The sequence below is a fragment of the Drosophila albomicans genome, chromosome 3 (genome assembly GCF_009650485.2).
Source record: "Drosophila albomicans strain 15112-1751.03 chromosome 3, ASM965048v2, whole genome shotgun sequence".
NCBI lineage: Eukaryota > Metazoa > Arthropoda > Insecta > Diptera > Drosophilidae > Drosophila > Drosophila albomicans.
In genome coordinates, this window is record NC_047629.2 from 12158442 (window position 1) to 12171389 (window position 12948).

At 38.5% G+C, this 12948-nt stretch overlaps 2 protein-coding genes across 3 annotated transcripts in view; both read left to right on the forward strand.

Annotated features, from left to right (window-relative positions):
* Nucleotides 1-1440: 1440 nt before the first annotated feature.
* LOC117566699 (TWiK family of potassium channels protein 7) lies at nucleotides 1441-10826 on the forward strand. Of its 2 annotated transcripts, XM_052004588.1 has the most exons (4): nucleotides 1441-2129; nucleotides 3440-3546; nucleotides 3604-3775; nucleotides 9606-10825. In XM_052004588.1, exons 1-4 carry the CDS (start codon nucleotides 1718-1720, stop codon nucleotides 10607-10609), a joined length of 1695 nt encoding a protein of 564 aa, XP_051860548.1. In that variant the 5' UTR covers nucleotides 1441-1717; the 3' UTR covers nucleotides 10610-10825. The 2 variants fall into 2 exon arrangements, with proteins under 2 accessions (XP_051860548.1, XP_051860547.1); XM_052004587.1 differs by lacking the exons at nucleotides 1441-2129; nucleotides 3440-3546; nucleotides 3604-3775 and adding exons at nucleotides 6399-8579; nucleotides 8651-8808 and having other exon boundaries at nucleotides 9606-10826.
* Nucleotides 10827-12420: 1594 nt separating this feature from the next.
* Nucleotides 12421-12948, forward strand: part of LOC117571282 (protein king tubby) — a 30671-nt gene continuing 30143 nt past the window's right edge. Inside the window, exon 1 of the mRNA XM_034253344.2 lies at nucleotides 12421-12912. The gene's annotated coding sequence lies outside the window, so the exon portion shown is untranslated. The remainder of the gene's footprint in view (nucleotides 12913-12948) is intronic.

The following is a 12948-nucleotide window of genomic DNA, read 5'->3' on the forward strand; positions in this document are numbered from 1 at the left end:
ATAATATGTAACAAAAATACAAAAAAAAATATACCGAATTGCAAATTTAGTACATTGCTATAGTACTACATATATGATATACTATAGAGTGTAAAATATATCAGATTGTAAGCCAAAGCAACTAAGACCCCTAGTAAGGAGGCTTTTTTGCCCATACAAAAGTATTTCTTTAATAATTCCCACAATTTGTATATGATCGCAACCAGATTAGGAATCACAAAGACTATAGATATTATTTTATATACCAAAATTCGCGACTTAGCTTTAAGATTACGCTTGTTATTAAAATTTTGTCAATCTGTGGGGCGAAAGTGGGCGTGGAAAGAATTTGAAACAAACTTGATCTGCGTGCAAACATAACAAATGCTTTCGAAAAAATTATAGTTCTATCTCTTATAGTCTCTGAAATCTAGTGTTTCATACGGACAGACAGACAGACGGACATGGCTAGATCGTGCCGGCTGTTGATGCTGATCAAGAATATATATACTTTATGTTACATACATTTCCTGCAGGCACAAAGTTATACTATAATACTCTCCTATCCTATGGGTAGCAGGTATAAGAATGTTTATAGACCAAAAACTTATCAAATAAGTGACCCACAAAAAAATATAACATTAAATACATACACATATTAAAAAAATTGCGTAGACTTGACAAAAGCGATAAAACTTTCAGTCTGTCTTTCAGTCAAAATTCTGTTTCTGCATAGTTTTCATAATAATAAACTATATCTTAATGAGAACAATCTCAATTTAAAAAAGTGATATATTATTTTTTAAATAAGTTATTTAAAACAACATTTTTATTTATGGGTTGGCAAATGGGTTGCTCCAATAATAGGATATCTATTCAGCGTACTGACGTTTAAGTTTGGTGCTTGGCATGAGTGTGATAAGTTTATTTTTTGGTTTCCAAGAATGTATACGAAGAAAAATTTAAATTTAATTCATTAGTGTCAAGCGCTGGCAAATAAATGGCAAAACATTTGTACAAACAGCGATTTGCAGTTGCCCCTCAACAAATATTAAGTTAAGAGAAATTTACGCATTAGCTGCCGCGTAAAATTAAAATAATTTGTGCTGCGACGCGGCTCCAAAAATAAACAATAATTAACTGGCATAGAAATGAAAAAAAAAATATTTAACTCGTGGGGTTCTAAACCTTCTGCTGCTGCTGCTAGACAAAGATCATTAAGAGATCAGTAAGCGAAGAGTCAAAAATCACGTCGCAATGTGGTCAAACTGGTGACCTCATGAAATGTCGATGCCGATTCGGATGATGATGATGATGATGATGATGATGATGACGAAGATTCCCCCCCCGTGTTGGTGTCGTCATAGTGCTCGCTCATCGCTTCGTTGTTCCCTCGAGATGCCGAGATTTGCGCGCCGGACACACAGAGACATTCATGCTGTGAACATGCTGTGGCTGCTGCCTTAGTTTCACTTTAAATCAAGAACGAGGCGGATGGAAGCGATCCGCAGTAAATTCGTATACGCTATATTCGAACGGCGCTAATATCGCAACGCTACGCGACGCGACGAAACGCGAAGGAAATATATTTGTGCTGTATAGAATTAAAAATAAAATACTTGTGCGAATTCGCGTATGGAAAACAATCGACTGATACACAAAAAGTGAACCATCTAAGTTCCTATATCCATAAAAATAATAATACAAATATAAAGTGAAGCGCAGCATCGCCTCCGAGATGCAGACTCAGACACCGACGCCCAGCACACCTCCGCCTTCGAGGCGCTCGAATCGTCCGCCTCGCATAAATATATATAACATCCATGGCGGAGGTGGCTCAATGCCGCCGAGTGCACAGCCTCAGTCACAGCGTCCCTACACCGCACAGTCGAATCACACAGGGATTGGACCATCTGGTCCTTATTGGCCGCCCATTGCGAATCCCTTCGATGGGGCCAATTTTATGACCAAGGGCTATGAGGGCTTTCTTGATCTCACCAAATCGGGCTTGAGTGTCGGCGAGAAGTTCAGCTTTGGACTTTACAATAAAGTTAGCAAATTGTCGAAGCGATGGTTCACGCACATCTTCCTACTGTTAGTCCTCGCCCTCTACAACATTGTTGGAGCTCTGCTATTTCAACAATTTGAATGTGAGTCTGCAAAAGAAAAGGGAATAGATAAATGAATATCAGATATTTGTGTTGAGCCACTTGCAAACTCGTAAATTACGCAGCCGATGATTTGTTTGCTTATCAAGCTCTTCGGCAATTGTTTTCTCAAAAACTAGAACCAAACCCAACAGTAAACTAGAATATACAAATACCATTCAACATACATACATACATACGTATGTTTATCTGTAATCGGGTCGAGTTTTTGATGTCTTCTGACAATATACAAATTAACGAATCCGTAGTAGACCAGGTGAATGAATAGATAGACAACAATCAAATGAGTCACTCGCCACGCGAGCATCTTTAGTATAAACAATTATCAAAGATGATTAAGTTTAATTACCAGGAAGGTAGAGATTAACAGGGGGGATCTTTGCGATCATTTCCGTTCTGAGCTCATCTTTGCTGCAGTCAATGTCCTTTTGCATTTTTCATTTCAAAAATGCTACCTGGCGTATATGGTAATTCGATTTTTGCATATATAGTACATAGAATATGTTATTTATTGAAGGAAAAATCAGTGCAGAAATAAGCTTGTAACTTAGCAGAACATGTGCTACGGCATAATGCTTTGTTCCACTAAAAAACACAAATATGTAATAATATAGTATATTATATATGATAAGATATAATATGGATATTAAACTACAATAGTTAAAGAAGACATGTTGAAAATAATATAAAAAAGTAAAGAAAAAAGTAAAGTATTTTCATTGGTAAAATAATTGTATTGATTTAGAATATGATAGACATTAAACTACAATATTTCAAAAAATGGAATATATATTGCTCTTAGAACAAATAAAAAAGGATTCAAATATGAATGTAATGAAAGAAACGAGAACATTTAAGAAAGGTACAGTCAACTTTGCTCGCTACCCATTTTGAATAAAAGCAAACAGTGCGGTATTATTCTTAACATATACCAAATAATATACCACAAATATATTAAAATACACCGAATGCCATAGATGCTATATTTATGACATTATACATTCGAAATATATCATAGAAATCAAAATATACCACAATAGCTTACACAAAATATATTATCCAGTATATTTCAGTATTTTCGCAGTGTATTTTCGGTATGTTTAAAGATTATGGATTTATTGAAAATATGTAGCGGGTATCTCACAGTTAAAGACACTTGAATATTGCATTATTTATTTTTTTACTCAGTTCAACTGCTTAAACACGATTAAAAATACTTGTATTTTGTAGTTAAATTCTTAAGATTATATTAAAATGCAAGACCTATAGTCATTATTTTTCTATATTGTCAGATGTACCCCCGTCAGTGAACAAAGAGACATTGATAGATTGGCAGGTCCAACAGAACCTGTTCTTTGAAAAATTGCACGATTTGAAAATTGATCTGAAGACACATGCAGTAAGTGATTACTTTGAATTTACAAACATATAATAACAAATTTATCTTTAACGCTAGATAAATAATACCATATTCAAAGGCCAAGTACGTGGTGCTCTTCAAAGTCACAGGGCTGCTGTAGAATCGCTGTTAGACTTTGGCATTATAGAGAACAATACTATAAAGAATCAAGTTAGTTGGTCATTCTGGAATGCAATGGTCTACAGTTGCACCATCTACACGACAATCGGTAAGCTTTGATTATATACCCAATATAAAATAGAATTTTGGTTTGGCATGTATGTGAGTACTCATCAGCCTATTTATATATATATATTAAGAACTTGTCAACATTTTCTTCAAAAATTCAAAATAAGAATGTGACACAAAAAATGGAAATAGTTTCCGTTTGTTTTTCCTTGCGCCAGCAAAAGTACGCACGAACCGAGAATGTGGATGAAAATGTTATTTATACAGAGAGAGGTAAAAAAAAAGAAAACTCATATTTATACTATACACTGAGCATAGTATACACATATGTATGAATATTTGTTATATGCGGTCGACAGACAATAATCAGCACTCTTTGGAAGATTGTCATCGTCGTGAATAAAGAATTTAAAACGAATTTTATTCTTAGCCAAATAATTGCTTTCACCTAATTCGTATTTCGTTGTTTGTTTGATATTTATGAGCAAACGTATTCTCCCGTTCGCCGAGTGATTTTATGGCCTGCAAATATGTTCAATAATGAATGAATTAAAAGTACCCGAAAATGTTTATGTCCTCGTTCACAAACTATTATGGCCAATAATCATCAACCGATGTTGGAACATGCTCGCAAATCCAATTGCCAAATTTTATGGAATTAAATCTCAGCAAATAAAAATAAATAAACAACAAATCGGTGAAATTATTGTGAATTCAGAATTCGATCCGTCATCAAGTGAGAAGTATACGCAATATTGCGCATACGCCCCGAGTGGTCGATTTCGATGGGTTTAGTCACGCAGGCACGTCTTTAGCAAGTGCTTTAAATAAAATCTACATAGAATATTTTCAATATATTGAACGGTTTTTTGCATATTAATTTCTTATGCATATCCATTTGCACTTGGTGCCAAAATCTTTGAACTTACGTCATGGATCGTGATCTGATCAAGATTTTGAATGTGCTAAATAAATACAGTTGAGAAGCCCATTTCGATACTTTTTAATACTGAGTGTGATTTATTTAATTTAAACAGTTTTGTTTATGAGCAGCAACACAACTCAACAAGGTCGATGCCAAAGGAAATTGCAATTACTGTTTCAGTTTTTCAATTCCCCCAAAAATCTGTTGACGTCCACCAAATATCGAGCAGAACATGTTTTTAATTAGTATACAAATGGGTTAAGGGGGATATCATAAATACCAGACAGACTAAACTGTCCATGTCCATGTGTCTATAGCATTTTTGGTTGTCGTTGGCGAAAATATCTTGGGTGCTTAGTAAGAACATTAATCTTCGTTGACAATGAATTGGAAGTAGTTAATCTTTGGTATTTTAAGAACATGTCGGAAAAAGGCGCCAGATTCGGTTAAATATAGCGTCATCATTTATTTTCTCAAAAAGCAATTCATTGAACTCAAAACTCAGAAAATTATGTTGGCATCGAAAGCATTTTTGGGAGAAGAAAAGGTTTTAAGACTATTGATTTAGTTAGAATCAGTTAGGTATATTAAAACTTTACAACGCAAGAATATTCTTTTTATTTCGATTTATACTTTAACAAACTAACTGATTAAATTTTGTTAATGGTTCAAAATGAATGCAAAAAAAAAAAAAACAATAAATGTTGATTTATTCAATTTTTCACTCCAATACAAAAATGCACTGAAATTACCAACTATAACATTTTAGCTATACTATAAAAGTGTATGAAGTATATTTAAAATTTTTTGGAATACCTACATAAATGTCTTTTGATCAATAGTTAAAGAACGTTTGAAAGAAATTCGTGTATTCAATTAAATGCAGAAGTTCAAAAAATCCAAGCTTAAAATACAAAGTAATTTTATTGTATTTTAAATCACTTTGTCAATTAGAGCAACTAATCAAATATTTGATACTTTCTTAAAAATACATTGATGTTTTTTATTCACCTTTCTACAAAGAAATGTTCGTTTAATTGATTGAATATGAAATTGAATATTTTAAAATTTTTTCCAATTAATAGTTGCCATTAAATTCAAAATAAATTCTTCATATTTTTATTTACTTAAATGCAAAATGATTTAAAAACAGTGCTAGCAAATGTTGACTAATAAAATGACCAATTCATTGATATTACAACTATAATATAAAAGTGTGTGAAATTTATTCGAAATTAAATCAATTTGGAAATTCATAAATTTCTGTTAATTAATAAATTTGTATCTACACAAATGCAAAGTGACGTTACATTTCAAATACAGTGCTGGCAAATGCAGCTTTTAATGTTGAGTTCAACTTTGGCGCCATCTATTGCAGCGAGCTTAAAGCTTTTGCAGACAGTCGTGGGCAGCAAAGTGTGAACAACCTGAAAAACCATAAAAGCCGCTACACAAATAAATATATTTGTTTTGATGGATGTTGGGCAATCTTTTTATGGGCAATAAATACAAATGCCCAGACTTAAGTAAGTAATAAAAGTGGTATTATTTAATTGAGCGAAACAAGTACGAAAATAGAAAATCTAGTTGAAAGCAACAAACAGTGGCGGCCACAGCTATAGATATGGAAAACAAAAAAAAATCAAAAGAAGAGATACAGCAGATAGAGAAACAGCTGTTGGCTGTTCTAAACATCATTTCAAAATGTTGTATACAAGAATTTTGAATACTTTTCAGTTCGAAACCAGACGACGTCGCAGCCGAGTGTGCGACGCGACGCGACGTGTGCTAGAATAGAACAAGCATATATATATAATAAATATATATGCCATAGATATATACTAGGCATTAGTCAACCCGTCGTATAAATGATATATTATCTTTCTATATATGTGATATTAATGTGCAAAAAGGGAAAATTCGCGTAAATCGAGTGAAAAGGGTCGAATGCCAGCTATAAAAAGAAAATTTGCAGGCAAAAGTGATATAATTACATTTTCAAATACTTTTTCCATACGGTCAATTTGGTCAAAATATGAACACGAGTTATAAATAGAGCCATGCGATAGACACACACACACACGCGTTAAACATAAATCGAGAACTAAGTATTGAGGAAAAAAAAAATTCTATAGAAGATGATGGAGAATGCAACTGATGTGGCCTCTGGATCTCGACAGCTGCGCCATCGACGTCGTCCGGGTCGAAGTCAGCGGGAACAGACACCCGATGCCAGCAGACAGGTGAAGCAGCGGGATCGGGATTGGGATGATGACGAGCAGTCACAGCCGCAGGTTGTGAGCATGCAGATTCGTCCGCCGGGTGCGATGTCCGCCCACGAGAGCAAGATCTTGAGGCGTCGTGACAAGAACTTTGCCGGAAATGCGGCACGAAGTCAATCGCAGCCGCGTGAGGCGGAGAAACTGAGCAGTCCCGATGCCAATCAGCTGATCAAGCACCGCAGTCTGTCCTCGCCACGTCACAAGGAGATGGAGTCCAGCGAGAGCGAGCTGACAGGCAGCTCACAATCCTACACAGCTCAACAGCAGCAGATGCAGCGGGGAAGCAATGCGCTCACTCGACTGGAGCAGAATATGCTCCGATTCGAAGATGAGCGACGTCGCTTCGATGCCGAGAAGCGATTGTTTGAACGTGAGAAACGCGAGCACAAGTTGCGTCATCGCCAGCAGCTGGATCATGAGGAACGCAAACGTTTGCTGCAGAACTATCGCAAGATCAGCGACGGTTTTCAGTTGCCACAAGACGAGGAGGAGCGTCGTCGCCTAGTGCAAAGTCTGCGGCTGCAACGCAACGAGGCGCCCACAGTGCGGCTACGTAATCGCAGCAGCGGCTACGAAGAGTCCTCCACACAGTTCAGTTCCTCGGATGCGGACACCGCCGAGGAACAGCATGCCAGGCTTAAGCCAACAATGCGCAAGGTCACTGCACCTCCAACAGGTTACATAGCTGCTCCGATACGTGGCGCTCCACCGCCGCCACCCACACAACAGGTGGCGCCAAAGCCGCCCGAGCGTCGTTCTGTGTCGCGGAATAACTCGTTGTCACCGGTGCGTCCTCAGCGACGCTCCAAGACTCCAGAGCAGCGTGCGGCAGCGGTGGAGGAATTTAACCGCAAGCAGGAATACGTGGAGGTGGGTGAAACTCCGCTGGCAACGCCGCTAAAACCCAAGCTCAGCGAGGAAGAGCAACGCGCAGAACTGCGTCGTGCCTACGTTGAGGCGGCGGAGAAAGCCGCAGCGGCTGAGGCGGCGTTGGCTAGGAGTCTGGGTGTGGAGCGTGTGAGGCGCAGCAATAGCCTCAAAGTGCCGCAGGAGAGCGAGCAGAAGACGCAAGTGGAGACGAAGCGCAGTTCCAGTCTGGAGCGACCCAAACGAAGCAAACGTACGCCAAGCTTGGAGCGTCCCAAGTTGGAGGAAGTGTTGCCGGAAACTCAACCCGAGAGCAGCAAAGAGTTGCCGGCTGCAGAGGAAACAACTGCAGCTGAGTTGCAGCCACTGCCACTTGTGACAGAGCAGCAGCAACCAGAGAAGAAGCCATCGTTGCTGCAACGTCTGAGCAATCTGTTTAGACGCAAGCAACCAATCGAAGAATTGGTGCAGTTAAATCAAGTCGCTAATCCCGAGCAGTTGATGTCGCGTGCATTTTTGAGACACTTCCGCTTGGAGGCGGTTCACGAGTGGCGTCGCCTCAAGCTGGATTATCCCGTGCGCATGGAGGAGATGCGAAAGCTGCGCAACGAGTGCATTGGACACCTCATATTGCTGATGCTGTTGTTGGGATTCGGAGGTCTGTTATTTCGATACACGGAGGGTGCGTCGGAGGACATTTACAAATGCGAGGTGCGGAAGGTGAAGCGCGACTTTATCGAACAACTTTGGACTTTTAGTCACAATTTAAGGTACTTATTTGACAGTTAAAGTCCGTTTGATTGTCGTGTGTGTAATTAAACATTCGTTGTTGTTGCTGTAGAGAGGATGACTGGAAGTCCTTGGCTCGCCAGAAGTTGCGCAAGTTCGAGGATGAGCTCAATGCACTGGCCGAGTTGGGTCTGCGTCGATTTCCCGGTCAGAAGTCCTTCAATTTTGTCAATTGCATCATTTACTGCTGGACCGTCATCACAACAATAGGTAAAGCTCAGCGCGAAAGCTCATTAAAAGGGTGACAAGTTGTCACTGACAACTCATTGAAGGCGTGAAAGCTTGCTAAAATGACAAAAGCTAATTAACATAAACGAAAATGAAACGTGAAAGATTCAATGAACTGAAGTGTCAAAATGTTTGAAGAATTCTCTTGAAATGCGTTCATTAAAGTTTTAATTCCATAGAGAGTTTGATTAAGAGCCTCAAGGATTGGCTTACGCCTCTTAAAATTGGTATTTATTTATTTAAAATAAGTACAAAATAAAATAAAAAAAATATTACGATATAGAAAATAAAATATTATTATATCGTAAATCAATTTTAAAATTATAAAATTATATTTTTCATGTGATTTTAGATTTTGTGTCTTCAAAAATAATAGTTCTACTTTATCTGTTTTACTCTTTACTTATTATTGACAAATATTTTTAATTAGGCTTTAGTTTTAGTACTGTGCGAAGAATATTCAAATTTTATTGTTTGGAATAATTCTTGTAGTAGAATTTTTTACTTTTGGATTTTTTATGAAAAAACGTGATTCTAACTAATTTTATTTTCATAAAATGAATTGATAAATCTATTTAATCATAAATAAGTTTGAATAAGTTTATCATTAGTGTGGTTGGGAATTTGAATACAATTTTAAGATAATAAATTAATTTACATTCAATGAAATAATATTGTATAACTAATTTGAATTCTTCAAATTTTTTATTATAAGCTAAAAGTCTTTAAAATTTACGAAACGAATTTGAACTTAAATCCTTTTTCATTGTCTCACTTAGGTTACGGTCACATAACACCGAAGTCATATATGGGACGCATACTGACCATAGTCTACGCCATCATTGGCATTCCGTTGTTCTTGATTGTGCTCGCCGATCTGGGCAAGCTTTTCACAAGAAGCGTCAAGTTCTTATGGGTATATGTGAGGCGTATTTACTACACTCGCTCCTGCCGCCGCATACGAAAGCAGCAACAGTTCCGGGACGCGATGACCGGAATCAACACGATGTACGACATGGCCCGACGACCGAGCATGTTCTTTGGCAAATCCGACGCTGTAGACGACGAGGAGTCGCGAGTCGATGATGATCCTGATGCTGAGGCGGGCAAATCACTGGGCACATCGCATCCGGAGACACCGACATCGCCGTATCCGGAGACCTTTGAGGTGGACGATGAATTTAATTTGCCCATCTCGGTGGCCACTTTGCTGCTCGTCACCTACATTATTCTGGGCAGCCTAATGTACGCATACATCCTGGAGCCGAATTGGAAAGTGATGGATGCCTTCTATTTTGTGTTCATCTCGATGTCCACCATTGGCTTTGGCGACATGGTGCCCAGCAATCCCTTCTACGTGATGCTCAGCATGATCTATCTGATCTTTGGCCTCGCCCTCACCTCCATGTTCATCAATGTGGTGCAGATCAAGCTCAGCGATCACTTCAAGGCTGCCAGTGCCAAGGTGGGTGCCACCATCGGCATGGGCATGGCCAGTGAGTATGACGACGGCTCTCAGATAAAGACTCCATCGGAGATGGCCTCGGTGCATGGCTCTCGCCTGGGACGCATCGAGGAGGATGGTCACGAGTCGCGCGGAAATGGAGCTGCTGCAAATTCGCGTCAGCAACCGCCCCTGACATCGATACTAAGGCCTCCACGCCCCCTCTCGCCCGCAACCACCACGAGAGATAGTCCGCCCCCATTGGCGCCCAGACGTCCAATAAGTCCACCAGTTGTGCCAGTAGCTGAGGCTCCAAAGAAGAAATACAGATTCTTCTAGCCAAAGAATGGAAATTGAGATCGCATTTGACTCTTTGAGCAAGGATTCGAGGAGGCTTACATGGGGAGTCTTTTGAGCCTGAAGATTAACTAATTTTAAGCAAATTTACAAATGACAAAAATGAAAGCGAATTTATGCTCCAGCAAGAGCCTATTTATTTGTTTCTCTAATAATTTAGTGTAAAATATATACGTATACAAATAAATCTATAATCATATGCGATTTGTTTCGTATAATAAAATATAATGAAGGGAAATACAGGAAAAATATATAATTATACCCGCTACCCAAAAGGGTCAAAGGGTATTGTAACTTTGTGCAAGCAGGAATAAGGAGGAATCTCCGACCCTATAAAGTATATATATATCTTCTTGATCAGCGTCGACATCTGAGACTATTTAGCCATGTCCGTTTGCCCGTCTGTCCGTATGAACATCTAGATCTCAGAGACTATAAGAGATACAGCTCTACTTTTTGCGACAGCATTTATTATATTTGCACGCCGATCAAGTTTGTTTCAAATTTATGCTACGCCCACTTCTGCCCCCAAAAATCGACAAAACTTGAATAATAAGCATAATTTTAAAGCTAAAGTGAATTTTGGTATATACAATAATAACTATAGTCTTTGTGATTCCTGAAAATTTGATTGCGATCAGATAAACATTTTCGAAGTTATTAAAGAAATATTTTTGTAACACAAACGCATACTTACTAGGGGACTTAGTTGCTTTGGCTGACAATCTGGTATATTTTGCACTCTATAGTAGATCTTGAATGTAGTACCATTTCAATATACCAAATATACCATTTGACATATATTTTTAAAGTATTTTTGTGGTATATTATGTTGGTATATTTTGTGAATAATACCGCAATATTTTGCTTTTATTCAAAATGGGTAGCGGGTATCTCACAGTTGAGCACACTCGACTGTAGCTTTCTAACTTGTTTGTACATTACCAAAGTGCATCATTAAATTCAATAAATAGTTTTCAAATCCGATAATACACAGTTCTGTGTGAATCGATTGGCAAAATTGCCTCGTAATCGAAATGCGAATAGCGAAATGATAATCCCCAAACACAATACAATCGATAGAAGCTTAAATTTGTCCTTGCGTGTGTGCAAAATCTAAATCCTGCGCTAGGGTTGCTTATTCACACAGCTTTGATATTCTAACTCTTCTCTCTCTCTCTTACACACATGAGCACAGCTGTTGATCAAGGATTTGCCAACTCTTCAATTGTCGCATGTTAAGCCTTGACACCTTTTAGGCTTTCACGACATGTGTGCTTAATTCTGTTTGTCTACACTCACAACTCGACTACAGGGTGTGTCGCCTGGAGCAACGACAACTATTCCAACTATTCCATGCATTCTAATTCTAATAAGCAGCTCAAACAATTATTGAGTCATGCATAAATGCAACTGCATATGAGCACACACACAAACAAGCGTAATTCTATCATTCCATAGTTCGCGCAAAGGTTCATAGGAAAGCACTGCACATCTGTCGTGCATGCCAACGAAAGAGAGAGAGAGAGAGGCAGTTAGGCCTGCAGCTAAAGGCGAAGTCGATGTCGAAGTTAGTCGCGTGTTTCGTGCATAGAGTTCGGACTGAAGTCACCAAGTAAAAGAAGAGCGAGTAATATGAAGAGGAGAGTGCTGACTAAGAGAGCAAAACAATGTAGACACTCTCTCTCTCCCTACAATGCATGCAAGGAACAGTATAGAATAGTATAGTCCTGTCGGTTGGCTGTTTCATTGCCAGAACGTTTCATTGGCAGTGGCACACAGTTTTCGTGACCCACGACGACCGCTTTCGGTGCCGTCAGTCAGTTGTTGTTTTGAAACGTTTCCGTGTGGTCGCTTCGCTGTTGTCGGAGAGCGTTTCGTTCTGCCGCGTTGCCAAAGCAAAATACGCGCCAAAAAATTAACGCCTCGTATGTGCATTAATGCATAGAGATGTGTGAATGGTGAACTAGTGCAAATATAGAAAGCTAATTGAGCCAAACGCTGAAAAAAAGGTATTTAACAAAATTACTCGCGCTTTCCGCCGCAAAAAGGCAAACAACGAAATAAATATTCGTCGAAACGGCGACCACAACAAACCAAACATAATTGGATCGCATGCCGGTTATTGCGACAAGCACATACACACAAAAGTAAATACGTATGTGTATGGGTAATCTATTGTCGCGTGTGGAAGAGTTTGGATTGCAACTACTAAAACTACAAATATGAATATAAATATAAATAAAACAAACAGCAAATAACAACCAACAACAACTACACTAGAAGTAAGGGTGCTACACACAACCAGGTGTGCTTATGCC

Bases quoted from the DNA above. Each gene is read 5' to 3' on its own strand.
- LOC117566699 (XM_052004587.1), top strand. From the start codon at position 6,799: ATGATGGAGAATGCAACTGATGTGGCCTCTGGATCTCGACAGCTGCGC. The intron at 8,580-8,650 runs GTACTTATTTGA...TTGTTGCTGTAG, and splicing joins ACTTTTAGTCACAATTTAAG to AGAGGATGACTGGAAGTCCT. The intron at 8,809-9,605 runs GTAAAGCTCAGC...TGTCTCACTTAG, and splicing joins GACCGTCATCACAACAATAG to GTTACGGTCACATAACACCG.